Genomic DNA, 23,967 nt, shown 5'->3' with positions numbered 1-23,967 from the left:
GCTTCTGCTTTTATGTTTGTGTGTGTGTGTGTGTGTGTGTGTGTGTGTGTGTGTGTGTGTGTGTGTGTGTGAGAGAGAGAGAGAGAGCCATGCTGCAGAGTGGTTCTACCTGTAAATGTCAGGCGGCTGTCCTCAGTGTTGACAGCTAAGAAATCAGTGGTAAATCAGGGCAATAGCTCTGCTAAAGAGGTGATTAATAAACATGTCATCTTTATTTGGTGTGTGTTAGTTTGTGTGTGTGTGGCTGTGTATGTGTGTGCGTCAACACCTTTAGACCTTTTTTGCTTTCAAACAGCTTGAGGGTGGGTGAGGGAAAGCTGAAGACATGACAGCGATGGAGCAGAATGTGTTAAAGGACAGGAAAGGTGAATAAATACAAATAAGAAATTACCACTGATTTGCAATCACAGTGTGGAAGTAGCCACTCTTGAAAAAATAAGAGCACCTTCTCTATGTTCTTTAATGAAGGGGAGTTTTTTTCCTTCCTCCTCCACCTTTTTAAATTTGTGCAGCTCCTTTCATGGTTTGTATCTATTCATCTTATTAATTTGACTCTGATGAAATGCACGTTTTTTTTTGTTCCACTGTTTTACATCAGCTCGGTCTGTCTGCATCTGAAATGCACAACACTATTGAAATTATGAAAAAAATCACAAACAGTCGGTGGAATAACATTGAGGTGTACAGGGCTCGGGATGTCTCTTTTTCTGTCATTGTTAAAATAAAAAGAGAGATGCTGAAGCTTCGCCCTTCATCACACTTAGCCCTGCGACTGTGCCACTCTCTAATGGAACTTCATCCATTTCAAATGACAGAATCCATTATGGTTGCATGCACTACTCTGCAGCGCATGCGTTGCATGCACTGGATTTATTTTTGTTATTTGCTGATCATGTGTGTAAACTCATCTGCATTTATTCTCCTGCTGATGAGCTGAAAAGCCTTGGGTGTAGTAGATTTATGAGAAAACAGACAAATATATTTTAAAGGATTTCCAGGGGAAGAATAATTATGTTGCTGTCATGAACAACAGTGCTCTGAATATGCTGAACTTTATACTCTAGTCATGTAGCCAGAATTAGGCCTAGTGGATGATAAAACGTTTCCCAAACTATAAAGAATATTTTGCCTACTTTATCTTTTATATATTGTATCTTTATACTTTGAGCATATATTTGCTAAAAAAAAAAAAACAAAACAAAAAAACAAAACAAAACAAAAAAAACAGCATTTAAGGCATATTTTTCTTTCAGATACTCAAGTGTAAAGTATTGAAGAAAGATGAGCTGTTACTGAAATGGAGATAAAAAAAAAAAAAGAGAGACTGTTGTCTTGATGAGTCAAATATTATAAAACAGATAAATGATGCAGGGTGCAAATGTTTGGTGCAACTTTGAAACTATGATCCCCTGATACTGATGTTCAAAGTCAGTTATACCAAAACATTATAATCAAAAATGACATTTTGGCTTTAGATCGTAAAACTGAAGTGATTTTAAATACAGCTCAGGTACATTTTTGAAGGGAGTCAATATATTAAATATTCATTAAAGATACTAAATTTGTTAAGTTGCACAAAAGAAATCTGAAATATATATTTATATTTATATTTTTTTCTTAAGAATTTAATAAATATATAAGTGATAAAGTTAAGCCCAGATTAATGTCTTAATTACCTTGTAACAATCATTAAAGCAAAGTCTTAACCTTTGTAAGGAGCTAGCATTATTCAGAGTGAATGAAAAAAGCACCAACAATTATGTTTCAGTGCTTAATGTGAAAGTGTCGTCAAACATCAAAGTCAGGTTCTTTCTTTGGTTAATTAACAATGTGGTCTGCCTGTGTAAGTGCCACTAGACAGTTTCATTTCAACATTTCAAACATCTTTAGGGTTTAAGTTTCACTGGCAGATAAATCAGTGAGTCATCTGCATATCAATGCAATGTTTTTTGTGTTTTTTTTACATAAAACCACCGGGTATATATACAAGGAAAAAAGACGACTGGACTGAGAATTAAGTCTCATAAAAGCCAACAGAGACGATTCTAACCGAGAGATAAGAAACCCATGAGACTCATGAGGGTGTAAAATGAGGTGGTGGGATCTTAAAGCACAAAAAGGCAGAATCTCTGAGTCAACAATTAAAAGAGTAATGTCCAGCATGAGGAAAAACTTTTCAACTCTTTATTGCCGATAATAAACACACTATGTCAGCGGTATTGTACGTATTGTTTGTTATATGGTGAACCGAGAAGTGTGAGTGAATGGTATCTTTAGACCTGTTCAGCTCTCCGCCGTGGAGGGAGGCCGACATGTCAGGAAGAACAGATAGAGATGTGTGTTGTTGTGGTGGAGTGCAGGTGCAAGTCTGCCACTGAGGGTTCAATTTACACACTGTTTGTGCACCTGCGTGCCAGCGTGTGCATCTGCATGTGTGATATTTGCATGTGAATCTTTGTGAGGACAAATTATTTTTCAAGGTTAAGAGCGAGGACATTATAAAAAGGCAATTTCTCACTCAAAGGATCATTTGAGACTGTGTCAGCACCTCATGTGTCCGTACATAGGAAAAAGGTGGCGGCGCGCGCGGGTGCAGCGGCTCTTAGCTCTCCAGTTTGGTGCTTGTTTTTTGCACCAAGGGAGTGGCACTCCAATTTCGTTGTACCTTGTACAATGACAATAAAGGCTATTCAAACATGGATTAACCGTCTCTGCGTGTATGCCTACACGTGTCACCCTTTATAAACTGAGCAGAAAATAACCTTCATATAAAGAGAGAGCACGTCAGCGACTTCTTATATCTGATCATAGCACTTATCATTCGTTTTATCCTCCTAGAATTTGGATGGTTAGTCAAAGCTGTCACTTTTTGAAGCTCCAGTACAAACGTTAGCTCAATGCAGGTAACAGCAGATCTGAGGGGAAAAGAAACTACAAGCTCAAATTACATTTTTTAGATGTGTGAAACAGAGTAGAGGTTTCTGGCAAAACTTCTCTACATCCAAGGTGAATGGAGAAGAGCATAAAGTCTGGATCGGTTAAAGCTCCAACAACACTTGTAAAGGATAACTTTATTGTTTGACACATCATTTACACATTGTATGGCAATTTATTTGCTAATTTCCTTATTAATTTGACAACATTAGATCCACAGCAAAGAACGTTTCAGTAACACCAGCTAACAGCAGCAAAAACCTCAGTGCCTGCCAAGAAGTTCAGGATATCCTCAGCAGCTAACTTCAGTATTACCATCATTGGTCAGAATTGAGCTTCACAGACTCATCAGCCTCATTTGAGTCTGTGAAGGTCCCTTTTAAACACTTTTTACTGCCTCCTCAAGAGGCTTCACCCCTGGCATTTTGACAGCTGAGGTAACCAGTGCACTGAGAGCCTACACTTACTAAACATGAACGCTAACCTTTGGAGGTTACAGAGGGTTAAAAATAATAATACAAAAAAAAATTTAATTGACATATATCTATGTTTTTATACCCAAACAGTAGTAGAAACAGGCCATTACAGGGACACACAGAACAGCTAGCTGTGGCTCAAACAGATCTTTATAATGATAACAGTGGAAGGGGAGCTGTTACTGTTCTCCTTATTTGCGCCCGTACTGTTCCAGTGGTGGATCAAACATGGGAAGAATTTCAAATAATGATATCCGAGTTTGTACATATAATCTCAGCAGGCTTCAGACTGGCCCAAACATTGGATTTCAAACAGCTTTTGTTTTCAAATCATGCCCCTCTGTTATATCAATGAGAGTGGAATCACTTATGTTGTCATGTCAGGACACATCTCGGGGTATGTGCATACAGGCACCGCACACAGAAGAATTTTTTTCAACTGAAATCATGGAGCACTTTAGCAGAGTCCCAGAAAAAAGCCAGCACCGGCAGCTGGAGTGCAACAGTTCTCCTTTGAAGAACACACATATCTTACACTCAGCCTGAAACACTGAGTGTGGGAAGGGATTTAGTTTAGGAGTCCAAACCTCCTTCAGCTTAACTGCTGTACTGAAGCATGACTGACTGACTAAACCTGGACCAAAACATTCGAACCAGCTAGGGAGAAAGTGTGTTTCTGTTCGTGATATTGTGTGTCATATGTGTGTTTATAGTCTCATTGTGTGTGTGTGTATATTCCAAAAGGGGCAGATTTGACCCTGCCCTGGAAGTGTTTAAACATTCTCGTACCAAACAGAGAGGTTACAGTGTGTAAGCAGGAAGCTGGAGTGTGTGTGTCTGTGGTGTCTCTGTGATTTTTATACATTTTTTATTTCATGTGTATTTGTGTGTGGTGACGCCGCTGCTCGCTAAACTGACACATTTTCAATCACATGGTTTATTCCGAGGAAATTGTTGAAAAAGAGGGAAAAGGGCAGATTTCTACGGCTCTGCGGGCTACAATAGGACAAGCCAGGATTATTTTTTTTCACTTGCGTGTGTGTACGCGCACAAGTGTGTGTGTGTATGTGTGTGCATTCGCAGACAATGCCCTGGTAGCCAATTTGTAATATATAGTCGGCCTTGAAAAATGGCCCAGATCTCCCCTTCGCTGTCTGCAATTTAGCTCTGCCGGCGCCCAGCAATACCCATTGTACTGCCTCCCACCACTGCCATTTTGGCCTGATGGAGTGTGTGTCTGCACCTCGCGTGTGCGAGAGTGTGTTTGTTTACTTGCTTACGTGCATCTCAGTGTGCATTTACCCATGAGTCTGTCTTTGTGCGTGCATGCACTGGTGTGCGTGAGCCAGCAAATGTGTTTATACTCAGGTTATTGAATTTCTGCTTGTGCATGTTGGTGTGTGACACAATGCAAGTGCACGTCTCTGTGAGGTGCTGCGCCATTAGTGTGTGCCTAAAGTTGTACTGGTTATTTAATGCGTACGCATATAGTTGATTTTCTGTGCTCGTGTTTGATGCAGCACGGTTACTCCGTCTACTTTCCAAAATGACAGCAAGAAACCTGAAGCCAACATTCAGGAATGAATGGATAAAAAAAGAGAAAAGTGAGAGAGAAGGGAAGGATGGAGTGATACGCAACAATTTAGGTAAAGAGAAAAAGAAAGACTGGAATAAGATTTTTAAGGATGTGAGAAAGAGGCCACTGTGTTAAGATGGACATAAAGGCGTGCATGTAAAAGCAGGTTAGTTGGGCACAAGGACGAGGGTCAGAAGAAAAAAATGTAGCACAGGAATATCCGGAGAAAAAGATGGAAGGAAGAAGGGCTAAAATGTGACTTTAAAGATGTAAGTTTGACTGCAAAAAACTGTTCCTGAATTGAAAGAGGGATGTGGACAGTAAAATATGTAAGATTGGAGGAGTTGTAATAGAGACTAATGGGAAACAAAGGATTGGCTTGATTGTTTGAATGAGGAGTAAAGATACAACGATATGAAAAAAAAGAAAAGACGAAAGAAAGATTTAAGGATATAAAATGAAGGTGAGCAGCAAAAATAGAAAAGTGAGGATTATGCATGTCCCGAGATGTTGCCTGTAACACCTAACCCAACTCAAATGTACCGAGCCGATCATGAGTGTTCTTCCTATACTGGACTAGAAATGGTGGCACACTGTCCTCTCTCACATATTTGTTAATGACTTAAAAAAAGCAATTTTTATGGAATCAGCTGTCAGTGATGAAGGCAATATATAGTGAACATGGTGATAATCACACCATACCCGAGTCCAGCTGCACTGTATTCAGTGGTACATAGTGATTGGCTGTGCATCCGGCACATAGTCTAATGTGAATATACCCTAAGGTGGAGCCCAGGTACTCTTGGGATGAAGCTGAATCCGTTACCTGTATATTGTATATTGAAGGAGGAGCAAAAGCAGGAGTATTCATGTAAAGAATACCTGACTGAGACTTTTTTGAGGCGCTGTTAGGATCCTGAGGACTTTGACATGTTTGTGTGTTGACTTATTTGGCACCACCTCTTTTAAGGGTCTTGGTGTACCACCAAAAAGGCCTACACTATTTTGTATACTAATTACAGGGGAAACATTCATTACAGTTTTTTACAGACGCTAGGACACATTTCCCAATACTTAGGTCACTTTTGCAAAACTCTTCACACAATTCTCCTAACTGACCGTCAGCTTGGCAAAGCAGTTCATTTCACATTCAAAATGCACTACAACTACCAAAACACTTCATTCAGGTCTCAAATAAACTCATTCTTCCAGAACACTAGCAAAGGTTGACAGCCGACAAACACACTTTGTCACCCACAAAACAATGACCTAAAAAACACTAACAACATGTAGCATTACACAGTGTTTTCTTGTGTAAAACAAGGACACATCTCTGTTTATAATTTCAATATATGTTACTGGAATGAATCAGACATCATGCAGAATTCGTTAATATTTGTTTCTGTATTTTTATTTTTTTGCACTAAGTAATCCCAAAATACAAGAATTTGTATACACACCATCCACTGATACACATACAATAGTAATGCTAATCTACTCGGTCTTCTCTATTTGGCCACAGGTTCTCATCCACATCACATCTTATGTCATCTAGGGCAATACACCTAGGAAAGAATCTTCTGGCTGCCAGAATTGAAGGAGTTGAAAAATTGAAGGAGTAACAGCTGTGTAGATGTTCATCTACAATGAGAATCAGCTGTGGCTGGTTAAACTGCATTTTTAGATTTAAAATATGTTTCAATAAAATATTGCTGTTGGATTTTGCTGTCTTTTCAAGTTTTGCATTGTGTTATTGTTTTGGCCATAAGTTTAACAGTTTTGAAAACAGTATGTAAGCACATGCAAAATGTCCTGTACGTACAAAGATTTTTGGCAGTTGTTGTGTCTGAGTGAGAAGATAATTCATGAAATTTGAGAGATGTAGTCATTGAATGCATTTTGTGTCAAAACAATGATAACTGATCCTCAGTTTAGCCCACATAGACTTCTGTAGTGCTCACTGTGTGAGGAGTTTTGCAAACGTGACCTAAGTATTGAGAAATGTGTCCTAGCGTCTGTAAAAAACTGTAATAGTCATTAGGTAAGTCCTTGTTAACACATTTAAGAAAAAAAAAGTTTAAGCTTATAAAATAATTCATAAAGTGAAGTGTTTCCTTGAAACTCTGATAAAAATTCCCAAGTTCAATTTTTCTTGACTTTGAAGTATTACATTATGCAGTAAATTTCACCCACTCAGCAGTATCATGCACAAATTCATTTCCACCTCATTTCCACTGATTGTACCTGTTAAATAAAGTCAGTGCATTTTCTCAAAACTCTTTTTTCCCTTCAAAACTCACATACAGTGCAGACAGTCCGAGTCCCTTAATCTCACATAAAAAACATGGAAAGGATCCCCCTCCCCCCCCTTTTTTGCATCATTTTCATCATGCGTAGTAAATTCTTTCTTTGTCTTAACAGAAGCACCATAGCCCGGTTGTTGTTAGCCCGAACCATGGCTGATATCCTGTAGAAATCTCATTTTTGATAATCTACTATTCTATTTTAATGCAAACCTTTCCTTATCACAACGTAAACCTCACTACAGTGGAGGGAAAGTGAAACAATAAAAAAGTAATGGGATTCAAAATCTGGTTTTCTGAGTGATCTGATTTATACCGTCAATAACCAACCTTTCTCAATATCTCGACTTTGTCACAGTTTCGAACATGAGACAGCCCATATGCTACTCCATATGTCACTCGGTGTCTAATATTGCCGCAGCTGGTGTGGCGCTGATGCCAAACAACACCTCATGTATCTCTGACATTCCAGTGTCTGGGACAAAATGTCAGCATTTGGTCAGCCTGGGAATTGTATGGTGTGAGAGATATTATAAACAATTAACAATCTTGCTAAAACTTTCAAAATGTAAAAAAGAAAGAAAGAAAGAAAAAAAGAAAGAAATAGAAAGAAGGACTAATAGTTACTTTTGTTGAAGAAATAAGAGAAAAAGTTCATTTTTTTGGCACATGTATGTCAATTTGTTGATGATTGGCTACACTCTCTGGATTGTACCAGCTGATGAAATAATATAACAGGAGGGGTAAGCTTATTCTACATTCACTTGTAGCTACAGTACCAGACTGAATTGTTATTGGTGGGTCTGAAAACCAGTCACGTATAGTTGTTGTTTTATCTATTCAATTCAATTCAATTCAATTTTATTTATATAGCGCCAAATCACAACAAAAGTCGCCTCAAGGCGCTTCATAGATACAGAGAAAAACCCAACAATCATATGACCCCCTATGAGCAAGCACTTTGGCGACAGTGGGAAGGAAAAACTCCCTTTTAACAGGAAGAAACCTCCGGCAGAACCAGGCTCAGGGAGGGGCGGCCATCTGCTGCGACCGGTTGGGGTGAGAGAAGGAAGACAGGATAAAGACATGCTGTGGAAGAGAGACAGAGGTTAATAACAGATATGATTCAATGCAGAGAGGTCTATTAATACATAGTGAGTGAGAAAGGTGACTGGAAAGGAAAAACTCAATGCATCATGGGAATCCCCCGGCAGCCTACATCTATTGCAGCATAACAAAGGGAGGATTCAGGGTCACCTGGTCCAGCCCTAACTATATGCTTTATCTGGGATTACATTCAGTCTGAAAACATTGTGCAACTTTTTTACTATGATTTTCTGAGTTGAGCAATATTGTTCACTGAAACTGTGCAGGTAGGATCTCGAATAAAAGTATCTGTGGAAAAAAAAGCTTTTCATTCTGGTCTTCTGATTGGGTCCAAACCAGGAAGTGCTACAGTGATAACAAAAACACAAAACTAAGGATACATGTTTTCTGATTCTTATTCATGGAATTGATGGACAAATTCTTGAGCGTTATTAGCATTAAAAGTCACACATGCTTCTAGCTGGCTACTCTCTTATCACCTTTTAAATTGGCCATATAGACAAACACATATTTTCAAAGCCTTGTAAGTTAAAAGTGTGCAAAAAAGACATGCAAGTGAAATAAAACATACTTTGTCTACAGCAAGTCAACAGTGACTTTTCATTTAGCTGTGGTATATAATTACATTTTCTCTTTCTTTAGTCATTCGTCCTTAACTGCTTAACTGCAGTCTGATGTTGAGCACATGAAGAAGGTTTATTAGAGACTTTAATGAAAAGACTGGAAGCAAAAAAGAGTATATTTACCAAAATTAGGAGCTAAAAGACGCTAAAAGGCTCTGCAGCATTCCAGACCTCCATCACTTGTAGTTCAATACAAGCATCACTTGTATTGAACTACAGTGATGCATTTACATTATTAAGAACCATTTGATTCCCTGCTTGTATAAGGATATTGATGAGATCAGAGTCAATGACCTTGACAAGTGAAAACTCCAAAGAAATTGATGGACTCAGTGTCACCGAGATAAATGTTTACAGGTTTTAAGAATATCCATCAAGCAAAGGCAATCACAAGGACAACTGAGTAAAGCAGCTTTTCATTTACCCTAAGAGATTTGGAGCAGGCAGATGTCATATTTTACTCCTGTTGTTTTTAATATATAATGTGAGTCATGACACAACACATTGCACAAAACTCCTAGAATCTTCTCGTGCCCGTTACATGGACTGGAACTTAACATAGTAGTCTCTGTGCCGAGTCAGACTCTGTGTCTCTTGAAACCTGCTTAAAGCCTGCTGTATAATCAACAAAGTACACCGACCTCAGTGACAGAACAAACCTGCTTTTCTTCTTGCAGATGACAGCGCTCTTCTTATCTTTTATTGTTTTTTCCCCTTCCTCCACAACAGAAGCGATCTGTTTCCTAGTCATGCATCGAGAGATCAAATCTAAAAGTAATACAATCTCTGGACTTACATCGCAGTCATTTAATTTGAAAACCAACTCTCGCTGCCTTCTCCGGTAGCTTTAAACTGAAATAAGTTATGCCGGCGGTGCCCTCGCTTCACCCTCTGACAAGAACAATAGCGGCCGGCTCGCCTCAGAAAACTGTGTTTTACAATAATACTTGTCCACAAAGCAAGACCGACAATGTCAATGGTTTTATGGTGCGCTACACAGTGCAGCTAATGTTCTCCTGCAAGCCAGCATCGCTTCACTGCGTCTCCCTCTCGCTCTCTCCTCCTCCTTCCTGTGTCTTCCAGAGTCTCTCTCCCTCTTTCTGCCTCCTGTTTTTTTTTCCTTCTCTCTTTTATTCTCCTTGGCTCTCCCTCGCTCCCTTTCTCAGTATGAAAAATCCATTCCGGCATGGGTTTTGACAGCCTGTCTTTGGTGGGTGTGTAAAATTCAAATAATTCACTGTTTATAGACAGTCACTTTGGGGCTGCTTTGTATTTTGTATTTGACTCCGGTGTCACTTTGCCTGCCCGTTGAGTCCCAATCGGCAACATTTAGCTTTTCAAAAAGAAAAGAAATAAATAAATAAAATCTGCCACCAAACTGCAGGTTAGTTTGGGTTTTTTTTGACTGTTTCCAAGGGCGGGAAGTTTTAGGCGACCAGTCATGGTGGGAGATACATCTTGAAATACATCTGAAATAAGCGATTATATTCTAAGCAAACAAAAGAGTGTTAAATAGTGTTAAATATGTGTTGCCACATTGTTTTGTGGCATATTTAAAGCCCCCTTGAATGTAAATGTTTGCACTTGAGTGTGATTTAAAAACCTTTCGCTGTCATACTTTTTTATTTTTAACCTTTATCATCCAACTTTACAGTTTTGTCTCCCCTTAATTAGTGTGGCTTCTTGTAGAGGGTACATGATGTTAACACTGTAAGAAAGACTGTAAGTAATTGCCCTGTGTGGCAGTTAGATTTGGGGGATTTTATTTAGAAAATAGGTGAGTTGGTGGCCCAAGTGGAATAGTTTAAGTATGTGTGGGTCTTGTTCACAAGTGAGAGCCGCGAGGGATTGACAGGCGGATTGAGGAGGGTTAGTCATGACACACAGGAAAGTCTATGGCTCTGTGCTTGCTGCCTCTGCAAACTGGTCCCAGATAAGCAGCAGAAAATGGATGACTGGACCATCTTTGCACATTCTATAGTGAAATACGTGTTGTGCCTTTTTTTTAAGTAGATCCTAAAAAAGTATGTCACTGACACACAGGAAGCAGTTTGATCACATGTCAAACTTTCAAACTTCAGTCACGCATTCAGATCAGCAACAAACTTGATGAAACACGTGTAAGACGAGGAAGTAACGCAGCTTCACTGTGGAGCTAGCTAAGCCAGCTAAGCTCAAATGCATGGAAAGTGGAGAAGTAGCAGCAGAAGGATATAAAAAAAGAATAAAAAAGACGGGTAAATAAACGAATTAAACAGTTTGTCTGCCTCCAGTTGTTCATGCAACAAAGTAAAAACAGACTGACTGCATCTGTTGACTCAGTGAGTCGCTCTTCCAATGCCTGAAAGAAGAAGCTACAAAAACCCCAAAGTGACTCGTGTTAAGGGAAGTAAAGTTTGCAGATAAACTCGCACTGTATTACTAAAGTACATTAATTTACTCTGCTGTGCTGATGCTGGATTGTTTGTGGCGGTTAAATAACAGAGTAGTAAGTCATCACACACCGTGATTCAATGCCAGTACGGTAATATTTTTGCAGCAAAGTTACCAACATATCGTTAACTTGTTATGGAAAACATCTGTTATGGAAATTTAGTTTTCCTGTTAGCCAGTACCACATGTATAAGTGTGTAGCCTACATTTATTGCTTTCTGAGATGTCTATTCTTTCATAGGTAAATATTGTGCTTTTAAGTACTAAACTTATTTTTGGGGGGGAAATATCACATAAGTTGACATAGTATATTTAATATTTGCACCATATATCATTTATAGCAACCTTTTTCATATGGGTGCTGATAGCATTTGTGGTCCTGATAATGCTGAGTGTGCTACCCCCAGTTCACACAGATATCGCCATATTACATCACATCTGCAGGACCCTCTATGTTAAAGATATTCCCGCAGCTATCGCAGCTGCCTGTTTATGAGTAATTAAACAAAGTATTTGGATTCTTTTTTGACTGTTATTTTCATATAGACTTGAGACTGAGAGGTCCACAGTTTGTTGTCCACTGAGCTGGAAATGCCCAATCTTTCATTATTTTTTCACATGAACTGCCAAATTATCATTTACCTACTGCTTATCTGCAGAATATATTTTGCATCTAATTCTCTGATTTTCCATGACATTTGCACTGTGCTTTGTATGGTTATTTTGTCTTTGGTTCCTATGCTCTGCTCCTACGTTTTTGTCTTTGTTCATTTGATTTTCCTGTTTTCTCCCTCTTATTCTTCATTTAAGTCTTGTTTTTACTCCCACTTCTTCTTCTTCTCCTTTTTTCATGTGGCTGTCGTTAAAGAACCTCTTCACGTTTTTTTTGTGTGTTTCGCAGTGACCCCTACTGGGAGCGGCCAGCTAATGCAGGCAGCTGCTCCGCCGCCCGGCCCAAGACCCTTCACCTGGCCGGCCAGCAGCATACCTCCTCACCATGGTAACGTTTGTGTGTGCTCCTTGTAGCAGTAGCAGTAGCAAAACCAGTAGTATAACTTCCCTGTGTGTGTGTGTGTGTGTGTGTGTCAGAGGTGGGACCAAGTCATTGTTTTGCAAGTCTCAAGTCTTTATCCTCAAGTCTCAAGTCAAGTCTCAAGTAATGTCAGGCAAGTCAGAGTCGAGTCTCAAGTCACTGGTGTAAAAGTCCGAGTCAAGTCACAAGTCTGAAACTTTGAATTTCAAGTCCTTTCGAGTCTTTAAAAAAAAAACAACGAAAAAATAATGTTGCAGTTATATGCTAAATGTAAACATTAGACCATGTAATTTTAAAATCTGTGTTTTTCTCAACACATGACAAAATAGTGAACTTAGAAAATATACACAAATTGTGAAATTGCACCTCTTTAAAATGCAGCTCAATTAAACCTAGCTCCAAGAATAATTTTCACCGACAGTTCTGAGATAAGCTGCATGTTATTCTTGGATGCGGTTGTAGGACCAGCTTTAAAATCGCATGACAAAAATATCATACACATTAAAAAAAACTGTATCACCAACGTAGCCTGGACAACATTTGCTAGTTAGATGAAGTCAGCTATCTCATCTTAGCATATTTATATGCATATTTATAATCATACGGTTCTTGGAGTGAGTGCATACACTCATGAAGTTTAGTAACTTCAGGTCACTGCAACAAGCCCAGGTACAGTTTACCGACGGATGGGTACAGGACCTTGAAATGCACCGTGTAGAAGGAAAGACCATCGTACGTATCATAAGTTTACCAGTCTCACAAATCGTCGTCATAAATACACATTCGTTAACAGTTTATTAATAGGACCTTTGAGCTCAACGGTAATTAATTAGTAGTGGAAATAATTTCTGGTACCCATCACAGAAATGTAGCAGTGACAATAATACTGTATGCTGTAATCGTACTGGGCAATTAGTGATACAAAAAACCTGTTTTATCCTGTGAATAAAAGTATATGTTTTTGCCCATGTACCATAATAACAGAAGCGAAATGCAATATTGTGTCAGGACAATTCACTATTTATGCACAATAAATAAAGGAGCATAGCGCGACAATTTCTGTTCAGCGTCAGACTTGCTTGTAACCTATATCACCAATTATGTTATGAAAATGACGCATTAACTACTAAAAAACACTGACCTTCGTGTAAATGCTTGGAGCAGACTAACCTGTGAGCTGGAGTGTTCTGGGACGTTATATTTGGTCTTTGAATGGTTGCAATCCAGGCCATCCGTCGCGTCTTTGTTACTTCGGAAACATGGCTCGAACAATTTCTCTTCAACGACGTAATCCGATAACAACCGATCTCTTTATCCGTCGGCTTCCCGTGGCTGTCATGCGACCGGCTGTTGCAGTTAATAATACAACGGCTTCTTGACATTTTTGTGTTTCTTTTTATCGCTGTATAACTGATTTTAATTGAAAGTCTGCGTGCGCTAGTACCGCTTGCCACGAGTTCCCAGAATCCTTTGCGGTTCTACCCGTGAATGATGTCACATTTTCAATCTCTATATAATATGCATGTTAAATTTTATATTTGGGGTAAAATATCAAGTCTTTTCAAGTAAACCGGTTCAAGTCCAATTCAAGTCCCAAGTCATTGGTGTAAAAGTCCAAGTCAAGTCACAAGTCTTAGAACATTTTTTCAAGTCAAGTCTAAAGTCATAAAATTAATGACTCGAGTCTGACTCGAGTCCAAGTCATGTGACTCGAGTCCACACCTCTGGTGTGTGTGTGTGTGTGTGTGTGTGTGTGTGTGTGTGTGTGTGTGTGTCATCAACAAAGAGTGGTATGAATGGATTGCCAAACCCTTTTTACTGTTGTTTTATTGTTGTTGGTTCATATACAGATTTGTCTCAGTAGCATTAAAAGGAAGGGATGTACGTTCGTTTTCATGCATTGCCATTTAATTTGCAGCTGATTTTCTAAGACGTTAAAGACGTAAGGATCACCAATTCAACTTGTTCCATTCAATTTCATTCCAGGATAGGCCTTAAAATGGAACGACTTCCAGCACTGATGTGACTGGTTCTTTGGAAGACATTTTTGCTTTGATTCACTTGTGCTGGCACCCAACTCAATTTCTGGCATCAGGGATCCTCTGGCCTCATTTTACCTGACGTATTATGTTGCATAAGAATAACCCTGATGAATTCCATGCAGACAGTCATACATATTGTCAGTTTTGGAAAAACTGAACAGCTCCATCTTGTTGGGCATTGGTTGCATCACTGTTGTAAAGAACTGCTACCTCTAGAGAAAAGTTGAACTGATACCCCAAAATGACTTATTTGCTAAAGCCAGGTATCAAAGTATCACCCAGGGTTAATGTTCTGCATCCAAAAATTGCATTTCATTTAGTCATTTTCTGGGAATTGTACATCTATTTCCCACAGGTCAGCAACAAGGAATTTACTATGCCATCAAATATTATTTTAAACTAACTAGAAAAAATGAACAAAGCGTCATAACATCCAAAGTGAATGTGGGCCTTCTGCTCCACCATCTCCAATTTGCCTGAAAGTTTCATGGTTCAAAGTCTGGGCAAAGATGTTTGCTGTGAAACTTTTTACATATATTGAAAAAATACACGTTTTCAAGATATGTTTTTGAAAAATGGTCTAGTTCCAACATTTTTTTTACACTTTGACATTTGAAGCAATTTTTGAACATGAATATCTCAAAAACTATAAAAAATGCCTGAAATTTTCACTGATCTTTCCTACCATTAAAATAAACCAGGATCTGTAATGTTGGACCAATAAATAGGAAAATCTATATTTGAACGCACACTCATAAAAAACACAAAAAAGTAAACAAACCATCCACGTATTCACATCCGCTTATCCGGGGCCGGGTCATGGGGGCAGCAGCCTGAGCAGAGCAGCCCAGGCCTCCCTCCCTGCCCAGAACACCTCACCCAGGAGCCGCCCAGGAGGCATCCTTGTCAGATGCCCGAACCACCTCAACTGGCTCCTTTCGATGTGGAGGATCAGCGGCTCTACTCTGAGAAAAAAAAAACTGCTATTTAACCTTTTATGCTGGACTGAGCAAATATAAGTTCAGTGACAAAAAAAAATATTAGTAAACAATTCTAGGATTTCCAGATAGTGTGCAAATTATAACTGCAAAAATAATGAACTTTGTTAAATATGTAACTATTTTTCCTTTTTGAGACCTACTCTACTCTAAATAACCAGGGCTGCACATAAGTGGTCCGCAGGTGCGCATTCGCTGTCAAAATAAAAAACACGCACAAGGGTTAGGGTTAAATTTAAAAACTGTACTTTTGAGTTAAAATCTATATTTATAATTTTAATAAATGACAAATAAAAAATGCATGAACATTTTTTTGTATCGAAAAAATATCGAACCGTGACACCAAAGTATCGAACCGAACCGAACCGTGAATTTTGTGTATCATTGCACCCCTAGTGTGTGTGTGTATGTATGTATGTATGTATGTATATATATATATATATATATACATATACATATATACGTATATATATATGTATATGTATATATATATATATATATATATATGTATATATATGTGTATGTATATATATAAAAAACACCCAGCACGCCCCTGCGGGCGGTTTATCCTTCAAGCTCGGGTCCTCTACCAAGCTCGGGTCCTCTACCAGAGGCCTGGGAGCTTGAGGGTCCTGCGCAGTATCTTAGCTGTTCCCAGGACTGCGCTCTTCTGGACAGAGATCTCCGATGTTATTCCCGGGATCTGCTGGAGCCACTCGCCTAGCTTGGGAGTCACTGCACCTAGTGCTCCGATTACCACGGGGACCACCGTTACCTTCACCCTCCACATCCTCTCGAGCTCTTCTCTGAGCCCTTGGTATTTCTCCAGCTTCTCGTGTTCCTTCTTCCTGATATTGCTGTCATTCGGAACCGCTACATCGATCACTACGGCCGTCTTCTTCTGTTTGTCTACCACCACTATGTCCGGTTGGTTAGCCACCACCATTTTGTCCGTCTGTATCTGGAAGTCCCACAGGATCTTAGCTCGGTCATTCTCCACCACCCTTGGGGGCATCTCCCATTTTGACCTCGGGACTTCCAGGTTATACTCGGCACAGATGTTTCTGTACACTATGCCGGCCACTTGGTTATGGCGTTCCATGTATGCCTTGCCTGCTAGCATTTTGCACCCTGCTGTTATGTGCTGGATTGTCTCTGGGGCATCTTTACACAGCCTGCACCTGGGGTCTTGCCTGGTGTGATAGACCCCAGCCTCTATGGATCTTGTACTCAGAGCTTGTTCTTGTGCTGCCATGATTAGTGCCTCTGTGCTGTCTTTCAGTCCAGCTTTGTCCAGCCACTGGTAGGATTTCTGGATATCAGCCACCTCCTCTATCTGCCGGTGGTACATACCGTGCAGGGGCCTATCCTTCCATGATGGTTCCTCGTCTCCCTCCTCTTTCTTGGGTTTCTGCTGCCTGAGGTATTCACTGAGCACTCGGTCAGTTGGGGCCATATATATATATATATATATATATATATATATATATATATATATATATATATATATATATATATATATATATATATATTAGGGGTGTAACGATATTCGTATCGATATTGAACCGTTCGATACAGTGCTTTCGGTTCGATACGCATATGTATCGAACAATACAACATTTGTAATTTTTTTTATCAACTTTCCTTCTGACGATGCTGTCTGTGTTGAGCGCTCAGTGAATCTGCGTTCGACTACTCCGCCTAGGCTGCACTGTCGAGCGCAGATCCACTGAGCGCTCAACACAGACAGCATAGTCAGAAGGAAGAGCACAGGACAAGCTAGCAAGGCAGAAGTTAAACTCTCCTTGCAACCCCTAATATATATATATTAGGGGTGCAACGATACACAAAATTCACGGTTCGGTTCGGTTCGATACTTTGGTGTCACGGTTCGATATTTTTTCGATACAAAAAAATGTTCATGCCTTTTTAATTTGTCATTTATTAAAATTATAAATATATATTTTAACTCAAAAGTACAGTTTTTAAATTTAATGTTGCTGAAACAACAAAGGGATAAAATAATAAATCTATCTGATCGAGAAATCACTCATCTTTGGAAAAGAGAGTTTATTACAGAGAAATGGCTCTTTCCAAAATAAAAGCTATACTACACGCTTCTTCTGGGCTATATTCTCAGCAGCATATTAAACATATCAGGTCCCCATAAGGAGAATCATGTGCTAACGGCTGTCTAAATGACTCGGGTAAAGTTTGTAGCATGCGTGCTTGTTGTTTTTGTCTTTGCACTAGGATGATGTCGGAGTAAATGTGCAGTCATATTCGTTGTGTTCCCACTAGTGCTGCGTTAATCTCGTTAAAACGCCACAACACGGCAAATCTCCGTTAACGAGCTACTGCGGATCGCCCTGTGCGTGGGGCTGGACGGCCAACACGTTAACGAGCTAACTGCGCTAACGCACTAGTTCCTACCAATGTAATTGAGCATTGCGTGGCACATCCGACATACTGTTTTACTTTAGTCCATGACGTGCTTACCTTCAGGGTCATACTCACATGAAAACCAAAATAGTTCCAAACGCCAGATCTGAATGAGGATGGGGGAGGTTCAATTTGCCATGTTGCAACGAGAGCTTAACTTCTGTCTCGCTAGATTGCCCTGCGCTTAGTGAATCTGCGTTCGACTACTCCGCCTAGGCTGCACTGTCGAGCGCAGATCCACTGAGCGCTCAACACAGACAGCATCGTCAGAAGGAAAGTTGATAAAATAAATTACAAATGTTGTATTGTTCGATACATATGCGTACCGAACCGAAAGCACTGTATCGAACGGTTCAATATCGATACGAATATCGTTGCACCCCTAATATACAGTGGGGCAAAAAAGTATTTAGTCAGCTACCGATTGTGCAAGTTCCCCCACCTAAAATGATGACAGAGGTCAGTAATTTGCACCAGAGGTACACTTCAACTGTGAGAGACAGAATGTGAAAAAAAAATCCATGAATCCACATGGTAGGATTTGTAAAGAATTTATTCGTAAATTAGGGTGGAAAATAAGTATTTGGTCAATAACAAAAATACAACTCAATACTTTGTAACATAACCTTTGTTGGCAATAACAGAGGTCAAACATTTACTATAGGTCTTTACCAGGTTTGCACACACAGTAGCTGGTATTTTGGCCCATTCCTCCATGCAGATCTTCTCGAGAGCAGTGATGTTTTGGGGCTGTTGCCGAGCAACACGGACTTTCAACTCCCGCCACAGATTTTCTATGGGGTTGAGGTCTGGAGACTGGCTAGGCCACTCCAGAACTTTCAAATGCTTCTTACGGAGCCACTCCTTTGTTGCCCGGGCGGTGTGTTTTGGATCATTGTCATGTTGGAAGACCCAGCCTCGTTTCATCTTCAAAGTTCTCACTGATGGAAGGAGGTTTTGGCTCAAAATCTCACGATACATGGCCCCATTCATTCTGTCCTTAACACGGATCAGTCGTCCTGTCCCCTTGGCAGAAAAACAGCCCCATAGCATGATGTTTCCACCCCCATGCTTCACAGTAGGTATGGTGTTCTTGGGATGCAACTCAGTATTCTTCTTCCTCCAAACACGACGAGTTGAGTTTATACCAAAAAGTTCTACTTTGGTTTCATCTGACCACATGACATTCTCCCAATCCTCTGCTGTATCATCCATGTGCTCTCTGGCAAACTTCAGACGGGCCTGGACATGCACTGGCTTCAGCAGCGGAACACGTCTGGCACTGCGGGATTTGATTCCCTGCTGTTGTAGTGTGTTACTGATGGTGACCTTTGTTACTTTGGTCCCAGCTCTCTGCAGGTCATTCACCAGGTCCCCCCGTGTGGTTCTGGGATCTTTGCTCACCGTTCTCATGATCATTTTGACCCCACGGGATGAGATCTTGCGTGGAGCCCCAGATCGAGGGAGATTATCAGTGGTCTTGTATGTCTTCCATTTTCTGATGATTGCTCCCACAGTTGATTTTTTCACACCAAGCTGCTTGCCTATTGTAGATTCACTCTTCCCAGTCTGGTGCAGGTCTACAATACTTTTCCTGGTGTCCTTCGAAAGCTCTTTGGTCTTGGCCATGGCGGAGTTTGGAGTCTGACTGTTTGAGGCTGTGGACAGGTGTCTTTTATACAGATGATGAGTTCAAACAGGTGCCATTCATACAGGTAACGAGTGGGGGACAGAAAAGCTTCGTACAGAAGACGTTACAGGTCTGTGAGAGCCAGAGATTTTCCTTGTTTGAGGTGACCAAATACTTATTTTCCACCCTAATTTACGAATAAATTCTTTACAAATCCTACCATGTGAATTCATGGATTTTTTTTTTCACATTCTGTCTCTCACAGTTGAAGTGTACCTCTGGTGCAAATTACTGACCTCTGTCATCATTTTAAGTGGGGGAACTTGCACAATCGGTGGCTGACTAAATACTTTTTTGCCCCACTGTATGTGTGTGTGTGTGTGTGTGTGTGTGTGTTGAAAAGTATATAATATATGAAGCTGCAATTTCACAGCAATTAGCTATGGACCTTAACATTTTCAGGCAACTGGCTGGGCACAAAATGTTCTATAAAATGACCCTAAAGTCAACACAGAAGAGACAGAACAGTTTCATTAATGTCATGATTTGCACCTTTTTAAGTCCTTTGATTTTCGATGCAAACTACTTGTTTTTGTTTTTATGACATTGTAGCCGTTTCTGGTTTTCCTGGTTCTGTTTTAACCAGATAATGTTAATTTTAAAAAGCCAACTGAAGCCAATGCAGAAGTGTCTTAAACTGGCATTCTTTTCTAATAACTTGCATCTTGTTGGCCGACTCATTTCATTGCTCAAATAAATTTGATTGTATAGAAGTCAGGGAGACAACAACTATTACAGGCTTCACTTCTGTGTGAACTAAGACGTCAGTAAACACTTTCCTGATGGGATTATGGTCTAAATCAGCGGTCCCCAACCTTTTTTGCGCCACGGACCGGTTTATGCCCGACAATATTTTCATGGACCGGCCTTTAAAGTGTTGCGGATAAATACAACAAAATAAAACTAGTACCGGTACCGAAAAAAAGAAGATTTATTCATAACACACGTGAAAAGACCCAGGAAAACCGAGTTAACGATAAAAACGATAACAAAATAACGCTGAAAACCGATAAAAACCCTGAAAACCATACATTTCACACCTGAGCCTCAACTCTCGCGGCCCGGTACCAAACGACTCACGGACCAGTACCGGTCCAAGGCCCGGGGGTTGGGGACCGCTGGTCTAAATCACTAATTTCAAGCCTTATTTAATATAGCATGACAGTGATTTTTTTAAGTTACAGCCCTCTTGGAGTTAAAAAGGAGTGTAACAGCCCATGCTTCAGGTTGTATTGACAAGGACTGTCAATCACTACCATATGAGCATACAGTCGTCCTCTGTTTCTTCTTACTTGACACACACTCCACTAAAGCTCTGAGATGGTAATGGTTCAAGGTGGTTAAATAAAGGTTTCAAGACAGGACTTCACTAATTGGTGGTTCCCAAATTGCTGCTTTTATATAAACTGCTTAAAAAGCTGTAACAGCAAATTCACAAATGCTGTCTATATATGTGAGTATGAATGTCAAAGCTCAGTCTGATTATCCTCGTGTGTTTGTGTACTGCCATAAAACTGCATTATTCTTTTTCGATAGTTCATCCTCTCCACCCTTCCCTCTTCTACCGTCTTTGTAAGTGAGCAGTGAGAAGAAGGGGATTTGACACCAGGAAGTGAACTGAGGCCTGGTGTATTGTGTCTCGAGTTCTGTGTATTATTGTGTGTGTGCGAGTGGTGGATTACAGTACTGGAGAATAAAGGGGGGATTTGTGTCGGAGTCGGGCAGAGAGCTGAAAGGAGACGGCAGTTAATAGCTCATTATAGGATGGGCTTAACACCACGTAGGGCTTCTAGAAACACCAAAAGTTCGGCTTGACAGTAAATGACAAATTTAAACGACTCTGTGCGTTTCAGGCAGTTCCAAAATGAGATGTTTTTATTTATACATAACCCAACATCAGGATTTTACTAAACTGTTAGAAGTAGGAGAATGAGAGAGGAGTAAAAAATGTGTCTATTTGACTCTGGTTCTTGTCTATTAATTTGTATATGAATGTCTATATGTCTGCTGAGCTTGTGTGTATGTGCTTTTTTAATCTTAAATGCACGCGTGCTTGCGTGTGTCTAGAAGGTGAAATTGAGATAAATGGTGTAGGAGCTGGGTGGCCCTTGATATACACTCCACCTGTCTTCTCTGCTTACAGCTGTATTCATGCGGTTGTGTGTATGTGTGGCAAGACACTACCACACAAGGTTTGTTTGGTGCAGTCACTTTAATTATGTGCATGTGGGAATGCGTATTTGTATAATGTGCACACCTCTGCTTGAGCTTGTGAGGTTGTGTGCATGTGCTGCTGTTGCATGTGTTTGTTTTAACTGCGTGCATGATTGGGTGTGGAAATAAGCAGAGTGGTTGTAAACTAAAAGAGACAGGTGTACCGAGGAGAGTATGTGCATTGCAGCCATTCTCACTTTCCTCTCTTAGAAACACACACACACACACACACACACACACACACACACACACACACACACACACACACACACACACCAGGAAGATGGCATTCAAAAGATATAAAGAGACTGTGTAAATGAGGAGAGAGAATATGTGTTTTCAGTGTTGTGAGACAATAAAAAAGAGGAGAAACTGGAAGGACAGAGAGGTAGTTTGGCTGAATTCTGGTCCGGTAAACCATCGACAGGATGAAGCCACATGAAGCAGCTTGGCTGAGACTGTCATCCTAAGAAATATAACAGCAACAGTACCCAAAACAACGTACGATGGCAACAATCTCCCTAATAAAATGCATCTCTTGCCTGTTGGGTATACTCGTCTGTGTTCACCACCTCCTGTCGACTCCTGCTATTCATAAATGTGCCACGGTATTCATTCAGAAGCACATTGCTTATGAATGTAATCCAGCCAGCAACTGTGTTTCACCTGGGTGAGTTATAAAACGACAAGTGTACACTGTTTCTTGTTTCCTACTGGCTTTCTTTGTTGTTATGCTGTACCGGGTGATTTTGAAATCCCAAAAGTATGATTTTAAATACTGAAATTAACCAAACCCCTCACTGTATTACAGTTTTTTACAGACGCTAGGACACATTTCCCAATACTTAGGTCACTTTTGCAAAACTCTTCACACAATTCTCCTAACTGACCGTCAGCTTGGCAAAGCAGTTCATTTCACATTCAAAATGCACTACAACTACCAAAACACTTTATTCAGGTCTCAAATAAACTCATTCTTCCAGAACACTAGCAAAGGTTGACAGCCAACAAACACACTTTGTCACCCACAAAACAATGACCTAAAAAACACTAACAACATGTAGCATTACACAGTGTTTTCTTGTGTAAAACAAGGACACATCTCTGTTTAGAATTTCAATGTATGTTACTGGAATGAATCAGACATCATGCAGAATTCGTTAATATTTGTTTATGTATTTTTTTTTTTTTTGCACTAAGTAATCCCAAAATACAAGAATTTGTATACACACCATCCACTGATACACATACAATAGTAATGCTAATCTACTCGGTCTTCTCCATTTGGCCACAGGTTCTCATCCACATCACATCTTATGCCATCTAGGGCAATACACCTAGGAAAGAATCTTCTGGCTGCCAGAATTGAAGGAGTTGAAAAATTGAAGGAGTAACACCTGTGTAGATGTTCATCTACAATGAGAATAAGCTGTGGCTGGTTAAACTGCATTTTTAGATTTAAAATATGTTTCAATAAAATATTGCTGTTGAATTTTGCTGTCTTTTTAAGTTTTGCATTGTGTTATTGTTTTGGTCATAAGTTTAACAGTTTTGAAAACAGTATGTAAGCACATGCAAAATGTCCTGTCCGTACAAAGATTTTTGGCAGTTGTTGTGTCTGAGTGAGAAAATAATTCATGAAATTTGAGAGATGTAGTCATTGAATGCATTTTGTGCCAAAACAATGATAACTGATCCTCAGTTTGGCCCACATAGACTTCTGTAGTGCTCACTGTGTGAGGAGTTTTGCAAAAGTGACCTAAGTATTGAGAAATGTGTCCTAGCATCTGTAAAAAACTGTAATCTATAACAGACCACTGTTATGTTTAGGTTATTTACTGCAGTGTGTGCCCTCTGGCAGTTTGTACTGGTGGAACATGAAGATGGTAAATAGGCAACATGTTGGAATCTATTGTAGAAGGTAGAGATGTTTCTAATTCATACCTTCAGCAGTTTGAATATTGGATTGATGAAACAGTCCAAAAACAAGAAAAACAAAGAGAAAAAGTAACACTGTGGTACCGGCAGTGTATTCCTTGTAATAATGTCCACAGCCCACATAGCTGCACTGAATAGAGTTATGCATCAATTGGATC

The 23,967-nt window shown here is 39.8% G+C and overlaps 1 protein-coding gene across 2 annotated transcripts in view; it reads left to right on the top strand.

The window, feature by feature from the left end:
- Positions 1 to 23,967, top strand: part of npas3 (neuronal PAS domain protein 3) — a 363,595-nt gene that overhangs the window by 82,383 nt on the left and 257,245 nt on the right. For both annotated transcript variants that reach the window (XM_085441080.1, XM_085441081.1), the window contains exon 2: positions 12,354 to 12,452. In XM_085441080.1, coding sequence (XP_085297206.1) covers positions 12,354 to 12,452 — 99 coding nt within the window. The remainder of the gene's footprint in view (positions 1 to 12,353; positions 12,453 to 23,967) is intronic.

Source organism: Copadichromis virginalis, linkage group LG19 (assembly GCF_057382275.1).
Source record: "Copadichromis virginalis isolate Kocher_CV1m ecotype Utaka linkage group LG19, C_Virginalis_male_GT1.1, whole genome shotgun sequence".
NCBI lineage: Eukaryota > Metazoa > Chordata > Actinopteri > Cichliformes > Cichlidae > Copadichromis > Copadichromis virginalis.
Note: the sequence above shows the minus strand (reverse complement) of the source record. Positions and strands in the feature narration are given on the sequence as shown.